The 17,725-nt window shown below is 39.9% G+C and overlaps 1 protein-coding gene across 3 annotated transcripts in view; it reads left to right on the top strand.

Moving 5' to 3' along the window:
* glis1b (GLIS family zinc finger 1b) overlaps positions 1-17,725 on the top strand; it is a 63,108-nt gene that overhangs the window by 31,220 nt on the left and 14,163 nt on the right. For all 3 annotated transcript variants that reach the window (XM_016674656.1, XM_016674655.1, XM_007558663.2), the window contains exons 3-6: positions 4,238-4,399; positions 7,797-7,907; positions 13,055-13,196; positions 17,251-17,425. In XM_016674656.1, coding sequence (XP_016530142.1) covers positions 4,238-4,399; positions 7,797-7,907; positions 13,055-13,196; positions 17,251-17,425 — 590 coding nt within the window. The remainder of the gene's footprint in view (positions 1-4,237; positions 4,400-7,796; positions 7,908-13,054; positions 13,197-17,250; positions 17,426-17,725) is intronic.

Genomic DNA, 17,725 nt, shown 5'->3' with positions numbered 1-17,725 from the left:
ACATTTTGGAACCTGAAATGAAAATAAAAACAAACGTATTCAATGACTCTAGTAGCAACCACTTCATTGCGCAAATATCACTTTTCAACAGATGAGCCTCTTTATATCTTCTGATCCTCTTCGTGTACATATGTGTCGTCTTGCGTCACTCATTTAGACTTTAAATCTGATTTTCGTTAAACATGTCAGCGGCTGTATTCCGCCCAGCAGCCGTCCACAACGGCTGGTTTGTTCCCGTCAGCCGCAGCTCCGGCAGGTTGCTAATGAGCCGCTGCCTGCGAGCCGAGTCCCACACTACTGCCTTTTTGCTCCTGACACTGTTTGGTCTTTTCCCTGCCAGTCAAGAGTAATTTCCCATGAAGGCCCGAGGCGTGACGCACCACCTCTGCTCTGAACGCGGAGTCCATAATCTGTCTGTTGTGATCAGCCGCTTGTCCCGGGGTTTTAACCCTCGCTCGCGCTCCCTTCAGCCACGTCGAGACCCCGCTGTCATCCCCAATGTTTACCGAGCCGCTGAGCGACCCACTCAGCTCTGAGGACGGTGTCAAATGGGGCTGAAAGCCCTCAAGAGTGCCGGTGCCATTCCCCTCGTGCGGCTGCCTTCTGGCTTACCATGGACGGAGGGTTTTCAGAGAGGAAAACTAAACATGTTTAAAGCAATTAATGTGATTAGCGCAGTTTAAGCTGTTTTTATAGGTAATATCAAAGGCAAAACCAGTCATCCGTCAACCACCGACTCTGTTTATACCACTTTCAACCGTGTGGTGCTTTCTGCGGAGTTTAGATTCGAGTCAGCTTCTTTATGAATGGTGTACCACCTTACTGACACAGTTTATGCTTCTTAATGTACACACGTTATCTTAAGAGGCTTTTATCATCATTATGGCTGTAACTTTGATTGGTGTAGTCGGGTGAAAACAAACAAACAAAAAAAAAAACAACACAAAACTGTCTTGGCTGACAAAGTGGGACCACATATGGTTGGGCCTGACGGAGACTCTTACTACTACCACTCTTTTCTTCTCTCATTACCAGCAGGAGTGGCATATTTCATTTTACCAGCACTGTAATACAGCAAACCTCCAAAACGAAGTTGACAGTCAACACACTTTCTGAAAGAAGTAATTTAAACCAGCAGATTGGCTGCATTAAAATGGTTTACTTTAGCATAGATTTATTTTTCTGCTGAGTTCCTGGGTAACGTCTATTCCCGAAGACGTTGGTGCCTTATGAGGTTTTCTTGTTTTACTCGCCAGGAAAACTTCACGCTTGGATTGTCTCTCTACAAATTATATCCTCAGATCAATAATACGCTTTTTCGTGAGTAACATGGTTTTCCTCCACGGACTTCTAACTAATTTATCCTCAGATTTGTTTCAGCGAAACAAATTTCCATAAATATGGAATTTTGGTGCCTAAATACGAGCTTGGTTTGTTTTCCAAAACTTAATTCTCAGCCTCAAAGTCTGCCAGATGTATTATACCATGCCTTGCAAAAGTATTTATGAACCTTTTTGTTCATTTTGTCACATTATAACTAAAAACTTCTTAGTTTCAACATGGACTTGTATAAAATTGTGATGTTCAAGGAAAATTATATGTTTTACATGCACAAAATCTGAGTGTTTTACAACTACCTTTCAAACCGAATGCAACAAGGTTGTAAAACTGTATTCAAAACTTTGAACACGCTGAGCACAACATGGTGGTGGCAGCATCATGCTGAGGTGACGCCTTCCTACGGCAACGGGGGAAAACTGATGAGAGCTAATGGGAAGATGGATGGTAAAAAAAAAAAACAACCCAAAACATTTTGACCAATAAAGATTGAACAACAAACCTAAACACAACCAGGGCTGAAATAGGAAAACAAATGTTCCTCACAATTGAGGAATCTGACTTACTATTTTCAAGAGAAGAATGGACAAATACTCGCAGCGAAATGTAGCTTGACAAATTGTTGACTAAGGGTCTGAAGGCAAATACTTGGCACCTTTTTCATACGTTTTTAAATTCCCTGACAGACCAGCATTTTGTGTTTGTCTATCAGATCAAATCCTACACGCATATTCAAACTGTCCTGTTTTACTGTGTAGACTTGTCTTTGTAGCTCCACATTTTGGCTTTTACGTACTCATGAATATGCACTTGGATTATGCATCTGGCTTAGCTGCAGATGTGAATTGCACTCTGAGGACTTGTGTTCTTTTGCAGCAAAACGTCGAGCCCTGGCAACATTGATGTCCAAAAGCAGGACTTGGACAGGATTTCAAAATTTCAAGCTTCTTTCTGTTTGGAAGCCCTAACAGGTCCTCATATTGTACTGTGTTTGGATACATTAATGTTTGAGTAAAATTAGCCTAAAAAAAGCTTTTTGCACGCAGATTTTTATTTTTTTTATTTATTTATTTTTTTTTTTTTGCCGGCAGGCGTGGGGAGGTGAAAGCATGATTTTGATCATCCTGAATGAAAGTTTTGTTTCCAAACTTATTAACTCAGAGATCTTACAAACTCTTTGTGGAGCTGTGTGACACACTGCTTGGCTTGGACAGATTAAGACTCTCTTACTGAGCCACACCGCTGCATTCAGAAACCCACAAATGAGCGCAGGTCACCTAAGACGGTTCCACCATGACGGGCTTGGGTTTCGTCTTTCTTAAATGGAGCCTTGGTGAATAGAAGGCCCAACCTGCGCTGCCTGAGTGAATGAAGGAGGCTAAGAGTGTTTAGCTAAGAGAGAGCTGGAGTGCCGCTGCTCTGTCCTGAGCTACAACCTGACCTGTTGTCAGTCGGCCTAGCTAAAGGCCAGGCGAGAATAAAAGACGTGAGCTTTAGCAGCAGGATGTCAACTTTACATTTAGTTCAGCCTAACTAAGCATTTTTAACGTTGGCCCGATAGATACTGTTCTTTGTGCTTTATTTTTGTCGTATAAAATAGAACATCTTTACAGTTATATGTATTTTAAAGACAAATTCGTCTTTAGAGGGATAACTAGAGATGACCAATGCCAGTATCTACTCAGTAAATTGATTTACATATGTATAATTAATAAGTGTCCATTTTTTTCCATGTGAGTGATTATAATCTACAGCTGATGACACCAAAAGTTCAGTTTCTTGGAAATTGCAAATCTTACAATAAAAACATTTTATTTCAGAAATGTTGTGTTTGTAGTCTCTCAGGTCAAGAGGCTGGAGGTTCACAGAGTGTTTTATCCGAGCACATTGATGGGAAGTTGAGGGGAAAGAAAGCGTGAGGTAGCAAAAGGTGTTCAAGCAACAGGAATAATCCGATTTTTGAGAGGATTTTGCAGCAAAGCCCATCCAAGCGTTTGGAGATTCGCAATGTGTGGACAGCAGCTGAAGTCGGTGCTTAAAGATCCAGCATTAAGTTCATATGTTTTGTTTTTTGTGCTTAGGTGCAGGTTGTCCACAGGAGTGGATACGTGTAAATCCCTGAACTCAAGAATAAAAACACTGAAGATTTTTTTTGTTGTTGTTCTTTTACAATTCATGCGTCAGAGGGGTTAATTTATTAAGAGGCTCCTGTGTGTTTCAAAAGTTACATTAAGTGGAATCTCCCGTATTATTTCTACCTAAAAACTTTATCACTCCTAACATGACATTCCCCCGTAGAGAGTCTTGACAGCGAAAGCTGCTTTCACCCTCCACAATTTGTTTTTGTTTGTTTCCATTTTCCATTTTCTTTACAAGCCCAGAAGTGGATACATGAGAAGCCTCATGAATGATTCACACGTTAACAAATCTGTGGTGCTCATTGGGTGAGTGCTTGGGATCGGATGAGCCAAGCAGGGTCAGATATGAGCTTGTTTACAGTCACTGTCACTTGTCAGTCTAATGGACTATACGCTGCCGAATACTTATCTCCCGCTATGCATTACGGCAAAATAAACGACACCGTACTGTATGGCGTGCTCCAGTTTCCCCCTGCAATTAACATGACAGGCTGGGAGCGTAGGTGCTCAGTGGTTTTCACAAAGAGTCTTGGATTGGCAGATGCTTTCAAAAGATGCGGAAAGAAGTGCTCACAGTTGCACCTCCGGTCCTTTTCAATCAGTCAATATATCTTGTAGAAATAACACTATCCTTATTAGAAGCTCCAAAATAAGTAAACGTGAGGGAGGACTTGTTTCTAAATCACTCAGGCACATACTTTGGTTTGTTTCCCCCCCCCCTGCAGTTTTCTCTTTGTAAGCGGTCTCTCCTCCTCCCACAGTTCGAGGGCTGTAACAAAGCGTTTTCCCGTCTGGAGAACCTGAAGATCCACCTGAGGAGCCACACGGGCGAGAAGCCGTACCTCTGCCAGCACCCTGGCTGCCAGAAGGCATTCAGCAACTCCAGCGACCGAGCCAAGCACCAGCGCACTCACCTGGACACGGTCAGAAAACATTCTTAAATTCATGTTTGACCTGCTGAAAAATCACCTGGGTGGTCGGCTTCTTGACACGAACCCAAAAGTCGTGTGCAGTCGCCCAGATACAGGCTCCTTTTGTCTGTCTGCGAAACTCGAGCTGAAATTAGGTCATATTAAAAAGTCCCAAAAAATTATTTCTGGTGTAAATAGCAATAAATATTACCCGAGTGTGTGTTTGCCGTATGATTAAACTTTAGTCATTTTATTTTACTACGTTCAAAATCTACTGCCAAGCTTCTCTGCCTATTTCTACATTTTGACAGAGTGTAATTTCTCATAAATCAGTGAGGCTGTGGGACATTTTTCACTCCCTACTTCAGTAGAGACATGCTGCAGGTCCTTTAATAATCATCACCATTAGTGCAGGCTGCGGCTCCCACCGAAGAGATTCAGGATGCGAGCTAAAACAGAGGTCCGCTTGTTTCTTCAGAGCGTACAGTATGGAAGTGGAACGGTTGAGTCATTCATCGCTGCCACCCATTAGGTGGCTGCACCGCCACCAACTTATAGCCCACTTGACCGGCATTCTCATGCCAACACAGCCGTGGAGTAAATGAGCTGCTTTGCTTCCACTATATTTCTGGTGTATTTGTTTTTCCTTCCTCTAAGATGAATGCCCCATTAGTTTTCTCTATATTTTGCAAAATATTGCAGGTTTTTTCAATCACCCTTTTGCAAAAGTATTTTTAGTTAAAAAAATAAGTTAATTAAATGTTCTAAGTAATGCACAATGTGCACTAGTCCAGTGGAATAGGCTTAAGTTTCAGAGTCAGGTTAGAGTTGGAATGCAACTTACACTTGTCATCCTGTATGTAGACTGTGATGCACTGCACATTAGGCACAAAGTGACCAATATAACAACCTGTTTGCTAGCTGTGGCATCATATTAATTGGTCACTTTGTTGTTTTTCCAACTGGATGTTATGTTAAATTGATTTGGGTTGATGCACTTAAATACACTTTAAATATCAACCACAAAATTCAGCCATTTAAGCCATTCAGCATGTCAAGGTGGGCAGCTCTTCATAAGTGCAGACAGAGCTTCAGCATATCTGAGCATGATGTTACTTGGGGTGTTGCTACAGCATTTAGCTAGCAGTTAAGTATTTTTTTTTAAAGTCCAAAAAGCCTGGCTTAGCTGGATATCCAACTCTGCTGCAGCATCAGATGCACAAAATACTGCAAATCATTTACTCACAGCTACTCTGTGAAATAAAATGAAATGTGAGGTAGCTGAACAATATTGCGATGGGAAGAATTAAAAACAACAGGGAATCATTTTTTGCTTTTCAAACAAAATGCATTTATGTTGTACAGAAACAGTCTTTTTATTGTGGAGGGTGTCATTTTAATGTTAAAATAAAAAGGCAGGAAAGATTTTTATTTAGTCATCCGTACATGTTTATTTTGCGAGTTTTGCCGCTCCCACTTTTTTCCTATTAAATCATTCAGAACTCGCAAAGAAAAGGCAAAAAGAAAAATTAATGCTGACTCGTGTTTTTTTTAATTAGTTGTAGATTTTCTTCCAGCACCCAAATTTTCCCAATTGACCAAATGATACAGCTAACAGACGGACCCAGATGCTGATGACTTCACACCAGCTCACGTCTAAAGTCATCTCTGAGCGTGCCGCAGCCAAAAACACGTCATTCTTATTCTTGACTCTTACCTTACTCAAAACTTGTACTGGATTATTTACCCTGCTCGTGTTTCTGCACTCTAAGTGTAACGTGGCTTAGTAAACATCAAAGTGAAGGCAAATGAAACTGCTAGAGACGGAGCTAATTACAGTTTTCCCCGTTTGCCTTTGAAATGACAAAGGAAATTTAGAGTATAAATTTGGTGTTATTGTGACTTTCATTTTCATACGCCGCCCCTAAAACGATTCACTAAACCTGAACCAAATTTTAGGTGCTATTTTTGCGTCCTTATCTAGCACGTTTGAAAGCAGGTGCAAACTGACATGCAAAAAATATCTGTGGCAAACAGGAGATAATTATTTTGAACATTTTAAAACTATAAAACTATTTTCCTTTTACAGCCTCTCTGCTCTTGTCAGAGTTGACACCTATTAAACACAGAAAATAACACAGGAAAGACAAGAGAAAGTTAGATTCTGAATACTCGCGAGGAGAACAGACAGAGATGTGCTTTCAGTTACAAATCTCCTACCGCTCTGAAAGCACATTTGCCTGCCCCTCTCTTTTTATTGTCTTTAGGATCCCTAATCACAGAGAGCACTGTAACTCTAAAGGGAGGGGGAAAAACACTTCATCACACAGTCACAGCGCCAAGATTATCACTAACTAACAACACAATCTATCTCGCACTAGCTTATCTAGTTCCTGACCCAGGATCAAATAGGACAAGTTGTGAATCTTCACAGCGATGGTTTTATAGCTATCTAAGAGGTCAAAAGCAGGGCGTTCTGTGAAGAGCTGCTGTCTCTGCTCTTCTTCAGAGAGGCCCTCTGAGGAAGGAAATCAGAGTGATTAACAACACAGAAACATTTCTTAAAAGATATGACTAAAACAAATAAGAGTAGATAAACTAAGAACATATAAAACAGTATAACAAATAGTTGATAATAATACAATTTACCTAACAGCTCTAGTGACACTTTCCATGAGGACAGCCAGTAGCAAAATCATCACTTAAATTGAGTGAAAGGGCAATCTCGTCCGTTTTTTTTAATGTTCTCTTTTTTTTTTTTTTTTTTTTTTTTGCGTATGCAGTTTAGCGCAGCTTATTTAGTATCTTTTACCTAAAACACCACAGCTTCAGCTTGGCAAAATTCTCCATTGATCAACAAAATGTGATGTGCAAATGTTTCCAGAGCTTTCTCTTTTTTGCTAATCAAGTTAATTATCCACAGCAGATCGTCTCCCGATGCATTTTTGTTATACCCACTGGAGCTTTTACAACTTTAAGTGTGTGCACATTACTATTTTTGTAATATCACTTGTGTGAGCTACGACAGTATGGATTTGTAACGTCGGACTGAGAGGAAAGAGAACGGGGGAAAATGTGCATACATATATGACTGCAAGTGAAGTTTTAGGATTTTCTTGTGTTTAAAACCTCCTCACCTGATGATCTTTTCTTTTCGTTCTGTTTCTTCGCCTTCTTTTTTCTTCAACTTGTGTGTCTGTCTCAGCTGAAAGGTAGGACTCTACATTTTCTCTAACAAATTTCATTTTTTTACTATTTTAACGTATTTCTAGAATTTCAGTTCTTACATTTTTCCTTTAGCTTTCTTTCCTTTTTACCTATACATTTATGTTTAAAACAAAATAAATCTAAATGCATAAGACTTGGGAAAATATTGTGATATTAAATATTTTTTTTCTGTTCCTTTTAGAAACCATACGCGTGTCAGATCTCGGGCTGCACCAAGCGCTACACGGATCCCAGTTCTCTACGCAAACACGTCAAAATCCACTCAGCCAAAGAGCAGCAGGTGCATAAGAAGGTAAGAGACTTGCATTGTGGGTAAAACCAGGACAAGTACGTATATCCGAGTAGTGAGATGGAATCATGCAGTTCAGCCCAAAATTATTCCTACGCCGATTTAAAATCGCATTAATTTAACCAAGAAGTTTTATTCTAGTAGGAAATTAGACAGGCATCTCTCAAAAGATAATTGCATAATTGGAAAGAAGTATAAATTATTAGTTTTGTTTACATTTTATTCAACGTCATGTCAAAAATTATTAATGACATTCGGATTAATTGGGGGGAAACATTTGTTTTGACATCACCACAATTAAAACATTATTGCTTACAACCATATTACTTGTTTCACTGGTATGTCAGTGTTTTGTCTTGGTGATGAGCTCCGAGGGTTTAAGGTTGGAAGGCCCCCTGCCGGTTATTTTTCAGACTTGGCTGCTCCAAAACGTTAATGATATTCCCATCCCACTAGAAATGTGTTAGTAAAATTAAGAGATTGCTTTCAAGCTAAATCTTTCAGGGTTACAAATAATTTTGAACTAAACTAGGTAGAGTATTGCATTTTGCAATATGTGATTCAAAGTCTATTATTCGTAATCACAACACACTTAATTTTGTTGTGCGTTCTTTTCAAGAAAATGCACAATAATTAATCAAACGTGACTTCTACAAATTGTGGAATGTTGTTGGTACAATTAGAAAGTTCTCACGTACTGATTTGATAGTCGATGTGTGGTATTTTTATTTTTACCATAAACCTAAATATGCTTTGATAATACTCAAGCTAATTACTGTAAAGATTTCCAACATTTATGATGAGTCATTAAACAAAGCAGGATATACAAAAAGCTCATTTGTAACGTTATAAAAAATGATCTCATAGGTTCGGGTTAGGAATCGTGGCTTCGTGATGCAGTCATCAGATCACCAGATGAGAGGAATTTGCTTTCTTGTGGTTTGAAAGTCATCGAAGTTTATACGAGCAAATTTCCTGTGAGTTGTCACATGCAGTTTAAATAAAGTGGAAATAGTCATTTCTTTATGGCCTCTTTGATATGAGAATCTAGCTGACGTGGTCGGGCTGCTGCAGGGTTCGTGGGAATCCTGTAAATCTGCTGGATCCTCCACATAGAAACTCTTACTCATTCTGGCTACCTGGACGACCAAAGCCCTTTGAACCAGGTGACTCGGTCAGAGTGAACGGCTCGATCTAGGAACCCTCTGGTGGTTTTGTGATGTTATGAGAACACAAAATTGCTTTGGATTACCAGGATTTTTTTTTGTCCCCGATAGAAAATGTCAGGAATGTATTAATCTGTTGCAATGCTGAAATTACTCAAATAATTACCACCTGGGTAGCTTTAAATTTTAGTTAAATAAACACTCTACATTTCTGTAGTATTGTGTAAATTCACACTTCAGCGTCTCCATTTCTCTTGACAACCACAGATATTTTTGTTCCAACCTGAGTTAACATACTGGAAAGCTTGTTTCATTTGTTTCTAAACATATGGAGTGGTAAGCTAACATTAGCATATGTATACTCTGTTTTAGATCATTTTAGATAATTTGGCTCTCAATTAATTATGTCCAGGCAACACTTCAGCTGCAGCTGTCTCTCTTGTCTCCCTTTTGTTTCTTCGAAAGCAGAAGTAAATTAAAGTCTGCGTTGGTGAATTTTTTGTTCCAGTTACAACTTTCATGGACATTTTAGTAGCTGTAGAATGTGGTTGCTGTATGAGAATGATTGATTATAGATTTAGTGCTACAAACACGATGGTGGTCTCTCTCTCTCTCCGTCTCTCTGTCTCTCTGTCTCTGTCACACACACACTTGGTGACTTAACAAGACCTTTGTCGACACTGCTCCAAAGGGACGAGTTACAGCTCTGCGTCTGCCGATTTAATTGCCCTATGGTGATGTTTTGAGCTTAAATGCTTCCCGCAGATGAACATTCAGTGACATAATTTGTAAAATTTATTAAAATTTGGGCAATTAGTGATCTTAGTTTTTAAAATGTACATACAATTTCTGTTTTATGGGAATATTAAATGACACATATATATTCTTTCAGTCAGATCGGACCTTGACATTATCCCCTCTTCTAGTTATTTTGGATTTCAGTTGGACTTTCATCCTTTAGAGCAGAAGTCCTCAAATCCAGGCCTCAAGGGCTGGTGTCCTGCAGCTTTTAGACGCGTCCCCGGTCCCACACGCCTCAATCATATGTTTGATTTACCAGTACTACTTCAGTCAAGTTCTCCAGAGTCCTGATTATGACCTCAAAAGTTACAGGACTCCGGTCCTCAAGGCCTGGAGTTGAAGACTCAAGCTTTAGAGTAAGGCCAGAAAAACAGAAAAGATTCACAGAAAATTAGATTTCTGTGGATCTAATTTTCACAGAGGCAGAAAGTTTTTAGTAAAGTTGTTGAAACATCTCACAAATACACCAACAGAGAAAGCAAAGATAAGTCTGGAAAGCTTGTTGCTACACAGACAGAGTGGCGTCTGAACGTGAATAAAATCAGAATTTTGTGATTTTAACTATGCATATGAAGTTGAAGAACAACTTTATAGCTGTACAAAGTTGTACTTTTTTCTACTTTCACAACCTCAAATATGTGCATATATCACAGATAATGTTTGAAAAAAATTATTGAACAAGTTACAGAGGAGCTATGTAGCTCTGTTAGACATGAACAGGATCCTGGTATATTTGTGTTTGGATATTTGGTAGCTCCTCTTGTTAGAATTTGCATAGATCATTTAAATTGGTTTCTTTCCAGACAAAGAAACTTTTGAACAAAGTTGACAAACTTCCAGTGGGTTCAAGGTTGTGAGTGGCTGTCCAGGTACTTAATGGAATAAAACAGGATGAACATCCCCAATGGGATCACTGGGCTAAATTTTTAACACCCATTTTAGCCCAAGTTTCATCCATGAATCTTTAGTTTCAAGATGAAGTTGACGCTACCTCTAAATTCACAACAGTTGGTCAGCTACTTATTTAAGTAAAGTGCATAAATTTTGGAGCATGGCCTTATTTCTTAATTGTCCCACTGCACTGATATAAAATTTGCCTCACTGTGGACGGTGGTGTCGCAACATCTTCCCGTCTTTAGCCTTGAGCCGTGGTGGTTTCTGGCCTGTTCTTAAACACAGTCACCAATTTCCATCCATCTTTGGCTGAGAACTGGCGTCAGATATTTGGACTTTGGACAGAGTTTGGATATTCCAACAAGACACACACGGATCCAAACTAGTCAAGGAAGGCTTTGTGAATGGATTGTTCTTAAAAGTCGCGGTCATACCAGGAAACCGATTTAATTGCGGTCCACAAGTTGCGATGAAATGTTGGAGCTATTGGTCCCTGCCTAGATGGGCTTTTTCTACAGGTTAAGTGTCTTTGGAAATAATTTCCCCTCTCTGTAGATCAGGTTGACCACGTTTCATCGCGGTCATGTTCAGAAAGCCCATTCTTTCTCTGCCTGGAAGTGGCTAAATAACAGAAAGAAGGAGCTCATTGTTGTGGAGAGGGTTGGATAGTGGCAGGCTGGATGATGTGTTCCTCTGCTTTACGTCGTAAAAGGGGAAACACATGTGTGCTTGTAGCGTTGTTAATAAGCTGTAGTGCAGAATGCCCCAGCGGCCCAGATGTTATGGACAAATGTCAAACAAACGCTCTTACTCCACTGTTGGAGTTGGCCCAGAAAAGCAAACTGTTGAGAGTGTCGCTGTGGAGAAAACAGAGCCTCAATTACACGTGATGAATGCTTTGCAGGACACTCATAATAATCCCCAGGAGGACTCGTGTGTACACATTTACTGACACAGAGAATGAAACCAAACATGGAGGATGCCAGATGAAAAACTGTTAAGATAAACCATATTTTAAATGTTATGAAATCTCTTGTGGGAACACCAGAAATCTAACGAAAAGCAGACACAAAATGACTGCCCACTTGGCTCCTTGTCGATGCTTTCTGTCGGATAAACAAATCATTTAGAGTAGATGTCTTAATGATGCAGATAAAGGATGCTTCCAACCACAAAATCAAAATGTGGAACTGATTTTTGTAGTGGAGCAGAAACCGGAGTTAACGATAGACAATGATGAGACTTGATGGTTTAGAAAAGATTTTTTATTTTTTTTTTTTAAAGAAATTGCTTCACAAACTTTACTATATCGGCCCACCTGAAAGCATTTGCTCCAACATGTGTTGAGAACTATTTTCAGTTGCATCGAAATGACAAAATATTTAGAGAAGAGCTCTCTAATAAAATGATACAGCTTGGGTTGAAGTTATCAGATATTTTTCATTTCACACAGCATGTTGATACAGATCATAGTCAGCTGATGCACAGTTCTACATGTTTTCCAAAGCTTCCTGGGTGTACTCTCATATCTGTTTTGCATGCAATGCAGTAGGAATGGCTATAAGTGAATTCTGCTGCAGCAATGCTGTTCCACACATCTGATACTGCAGCAAGCTTTTTTGGACAATTCTACAGTTTGGGAGTTTCCACTTAAATGCCATAAATACCACACGAATGATGCTCAGGTGTCACAGGAAGACAGAAAAGTGATGTTACTTGATTTCATGCTATGCTATGCAATCTGCAGTGATGAAGATTTATATATCACAGTATCGCAAGTGCTTGAAGTTTTCTGATTAGTTCAGTTAACAGTCTTTCAAACCTTCACCACGAACGTACTGTTTCATAAACCTCTCTTCAATTATTCACTCTAATACCCATGTAGAATGTGTTTGTAGATACAGTAAAATACGGTGGCAAAATAAGACAAATGCAGAATTAAAGCAGCTAATTTTTCTTTTTTGTTACATTGATTACTGTGAGAACATTTTCTGCTGTGATGTGTTTTCAGTAAACATAGTTAGGTAAGCAATGAAAGATAACAAAATCTGTGGTTAAAACCCAGATCAGTTACCCATAAATAGTCAAGGACATCAAGAATAAATGAAATTGTCTTTTCAGTACAGACAACACACATTTATTTTCTCAATCATTCATCAACATTAACATCACAATCTCATTCTGGAGAAACCAAAGAGATTATTATTATTATTTTTTTTTAAAGAATGTGTACTTTGTGAAATATGATATTTGTGTTATTTTGGAATCATTCCCTGTCGTGTTCCTCAGCTGCGGCCCTGCCCACACCTGGAGCAGGATGTCCTCGGCGACTGTCTCTCCATGCAGCAGCTGCAGAGCTCCAGCTCCTCGCTCCAGATCTACAACGGCAAAGATGTTCGTTCCCCCGCACTCTGTCCAGACATCTTCACAGGTACGCAGACTGCAGAGTAGCACCTTCCCTGTGAAAGCATTTTACTGATTATTTTTGTTGCTTTTAATGAAGCATTTTAAAATAATAACACACTTTTTGTTGTCTTGTTCCAGTTAGAAGATGTGTCATCATTAGAGATGGCTCAACGCGCTTTTTCTTTATTTTCCTGTCATCAGAACTGAGAAAAAAAAAAAGTTTATTTTACAGTAGCTTCCCATGGAGGCTGACAGAGAACAGACATCAGGTCACTTTCCCATCTCCCTGTCGCTGTACTTTTACTTGTTTCCTGCATTGTGATTGATCCCAACCAGTCGACTGTATGACAAGCAGTCCATTTCTCTGGAGAACGCAATAAATGTTGAAATGTGGTCCAAAATAAATCAGCCTCTGAGAGGAAAACTGAGTTGCTCTGTATTTGTACCACAGAGTACTCCATGTCTTTGTTTATAAACTGCATTCAGTCTTTCTTTTTCCTGATGTTTGACAAAAATATGTGCAGTTTAAGCTGATTGTTGAAGGTTCTCCAAATTCTGACTTGAATAACTGGGCAGCAAAGGCACTAACACGCTGTTCTGTGTTTGCAGAGTTTGAATGACAATTGACAGCTTCTTCAATTGCAATCATCCTCACTTTCTCTACAGCCACTGAATTCAGACAGAATTTTTAAGTGCCTGCCATGCAGTGTTTAGTCCGGGACGACATGCAATCCTTGTCGAAGACTAAAACTTGATCCCCCAACCGACTGTTTTATATTCTTGTCAACTTCTTGCCATGAATGAAAACATTCTTTCATTTCTTCCAATCAAATCGAATATTTGTGGCCAGCTGACCTGCAACAGTGACACAGGGGCTTATAAAGACTAATGACAGCAGTGCATTTCAATGTATTTTATAGCACAACACGAATGGCTGTAAAATTGTAAAAATGAAAATAAAATACTCTTTAGAAATGTTTTATAAAGAAAGGTATGAAGGGTTTCGATTATTTACACATTACTTCCGATCAACAGTTGAGCGTTTTCACCGTGCTTAAGTCTTAAAAAGAAAATGTTGCAACCACACAGTCCAGCTTGACTTGTGTTTCATTGCAGTCATGTTGTCCTTGCTGCTTATCATGTAGTGCAAAAGGCTGCAAACAGGAGGTTAATGTAGGCATGCAAGGTCTTTTAATGTCTAGTTTTCTGCTTGACATGTTTGGCTCCCTTTGAAAGCGAACATCTCGGTGGACTGAGTGAGCAAGAGAAATAAATGGATTACAGCAATCTAGGAGACATGAGAGAGATGCCCCGCAGCTTCCGTTTATGGACACATCTGTCCCTGTTTTCTGCTTGTAGTTCGTCCAGGCTCCCTGTCGTTTTCGGTTATTGCTGCTGGATCTGCTCTGACATCAGCGCACGCTCAACTTTTCCCTGAACGTCAAACAGAGTCTTGGTTCCTAAACCGCTCCTTTCCGTCGTCTTTAGGTGGATGCTGCTTGTTCTCATGCTTTAACAGGTTTAAAGGCCTCCAAGGGGCTTCCTCGTAAGCAAGCACCAAATTAGGCACTACTTAGTGCAGCAAAGACGTTGCAGCCTTGTGGTTTGGATTCAGGATTCCAATTTACATGAGTTTCACTTTGTTTGATGGCTTATAGGAAGCATGAAAGAAATGGGGAAGGGCTGGCAGGTATCCAGTCATTAACGTTTGCAGGGCAGAAAGTGAGTCACGGTTCCAGTAAGAGTTAAACGTGCTTTCCTGTTAGCCGATTATAAGTCTGCACCTATTTACACGTCTGCAGTGAGGCTTACGAGAAACCCCTCTGTGCTTTATGGGGGATGATTATGGTGTTCCCTGATATACCTGCGTCGACTTATCAGAGCTGAGAACAGAGGTCGACATATTCTGATTGTACAGCTGGAGGGACTTGCATCGGTATTCGGCATTAATGTATTTTATTGGGCTGACATGACTGTGAAATGTGAGGAAAGGTTTTTTTTTAAGCAAATCTGAAAAGCGTGGCGTGCATATTTGCTAAGGCCCCTTTAGTCTGATACACTGAAATAAAATTCAGTGCAACATTGCCTTCAAAACGCATCTTTTTAGTCGATGTTATTCGCTTTTGAGCGATGTGATCTCACTGTAAGGGCATCTTTTCTGTGATGGTTTCTGAAGTTTATCAGCACAATTCAACAATATGTCCAGGATGTAAGGTGAAAGCCCACAACATGCATCAACCTGGCAACACTTGGACAGTGGCACCATCATGTTGTGAGTGAAGCTGGTCATAGCTGATGAGCAGACAAATAGAAATAAAAACAAGAAAGCTGTTTGAGGCTGCACAAGAAGGAGACCAGTATCAAGGCTCATCTTCCAGCAGGATAATGACTAAACAAACGGAATGAGCGGCATTATGGTGGTTTAGATCAAAGAACATTCATAAGAACGAGATCGAATGGCCCAGTCAAAGTCCACACCTTATTCCAAATGAGAATCTGTGGCCAGAGCTGAAGCTATCCGACAGTGTCTGTTTAATCACACTTGGCTCTGGTTGATTTTCAAGAAGAAGCAGGGAAAGACTTTTGTTTTGGGGCTTGAAAAGCTGCTAGAAACATGTAGTTCCTAAAAGACTTGCATCTGCAGTTACAAAGTAAATATGCCTGCAATGCATTTGATTTATTTTCAAAGGATTTTGAAAAATAAAAAATAAAAAAAATCATGTTATTTTCCTCACTTTGCAGTTTTCCTCTGCTTTATATGAATTGGCGAAAAAGATGTGAAGTCTAGTTCTTGGTCTCACACGGTGGCATATTTTCAGTGCTCCTTGAAAAATTCGCATAGTAAATTGTTCTTTGTTAAACTAAAAAAAGAAAAGATAAAACTTTGGCAATTAGAGTTATTATTTGTCAAATCTTTTGCCCGTGTGATAGCAAATGATGAGTCTAGAGGTAAAAAGGTTTAAGGTTTGTGACTTATTATTAATGAATCAGTGCAGTATCAGATCGGTCTGCAAAAGCCAAAAGCGTTTTTTTTTTCTTCCCTCCATTTTCTCCTTTGCTCCAATTTTTGTTGCAGTTTAACTGTTCCAGACAGTTAGTGCTCACTTACTGACTGCCATGAAAGAAATCAGAGTAGATTTACAGTCAGAGGAGAGAAAGAGTTGATCAAGTTGATTCAATGCTAACTAGATTTGTTGTCAGGAATGGGAAGTTCTGGGCCGAATGGGCCTCCAGAGGAACACTTCTCCTAAGTTGATGAAATTGAACTGCTGGAAAATTATTGTTTTTGAAAGCTTAGAAGCAGCGGAGCAGATTTGTAGGAAGAATTGTCTGTGTAAATCTTAGACGTATGCGCGATGCGGTAAGAAATGAAAAGCAATTTTGGAGAAAATATGCTCAGGCACAAATGGCCAAAACCTGATGGTTCCAGCTTCTCTGCTTTATCCTTTAAACTCAACACCTTCGGGCTTAAAATTCCTAGCCAGAGCAAACAAGAAGATTTCAAGATGTCACCTTGGGATCTTGAAACTGGGCAAGAGTCGTTTACGGGAGAAAAATATCAAGAGAAATTTGATATTGACAGTTTAAAGCTTGTGGAATGATTTGCACTTAACAACACTTTTCCTCTTGAAATAGAAGAAAAGCTGGCACCATGCAGCCCGAGTATGAAATAACGGTTCCCCCTAACGGTACTGTGCCAAAAACTATAAATTAAATAACCTTAAAGCGGAGCGTTTCTAAATGAAACATTTTGACATTTTCCTTTGGTAACTTCTACAAAGTTCTACGATTCATGCTCACTGTTCGAACATATGTTCTAATTTAGCCGATTAGTGGATAATAGGAAAAAAGCGGAACCAGGCCAAGTCCCTGTGGCAGCACAAACAATGTACCTTAAATTATAAACAGCACAAACAAGGAACATTTTCTTCTGCAAAGCACAGTGATTGGATGAAGGTTGTCAAAACAAAACCCTGTTACCATGAAATGGCTTTTAATTTGCTCAAAGGAAAAGACTGCGTGCAGGACCCTTGAGTTTATCTGGCACGTTTACCGAATTAGCTTTGTTTGTCTTTCAGGCCTGTACGCTGGCTCCAGCAACCCCCATCAGAGCGCCTCGGTGGAGCTCCTCTCCCATGCCCCCAACCCTGCCTCCGTCACAGACCTGCCCTCCCGACAGCACCGCCTGGATCGGGACCTCGGCAGCCCTCATCACCTGTCCCCTCTGGCATCCATGGATGGCGCAAGGGACGGGTGAGTCCTCGCCCGCTCACGTCCCGCTGGATGCGAAACAAACAGCTTGTAGATGTGGAAATGCGTCACACTCGGCTCAATATGGGTCACAGTAAGGGATTAGAGAATTATAAATGTGTCATCGGGGTGGGAAGCACAAACATTAATCTGTTAAAAAAAAGACTGAGCTTGTCCTGAATAATGAGGGGAAAAAATTCCAAAAAAAAACCCCAAAACATAATCTTGTCAGAATCCTGTCATAGAACCAAAACTGACTCACTTTCCATGTGCTAAAACTAGTCACATTGCAGAAAAAAAAAG

The sequence above is a fragment of the Poecilia formosa genome, unplaced genomic scaffold, assembly GCF_000485575.1.
Source record: "Poecilia formosa unplaced genomic scaffold, Poecilia_formosa-5.1.2 Scaffold98, whole genome shotgun sequence".
In the NCBI taxonomy this organism is placed as follows: Eukaryota; Metazoa; Chordata; class Actinopteri; order Cyprinodontiformes; family Poeciliidae; genus Poecilia; species Poecilia formosa.
The sequence above is the reverse complement of the archived record's forward strand: the minus strand, read 5'-3'. Positions and strand labels throughout refer to the sequence as shown.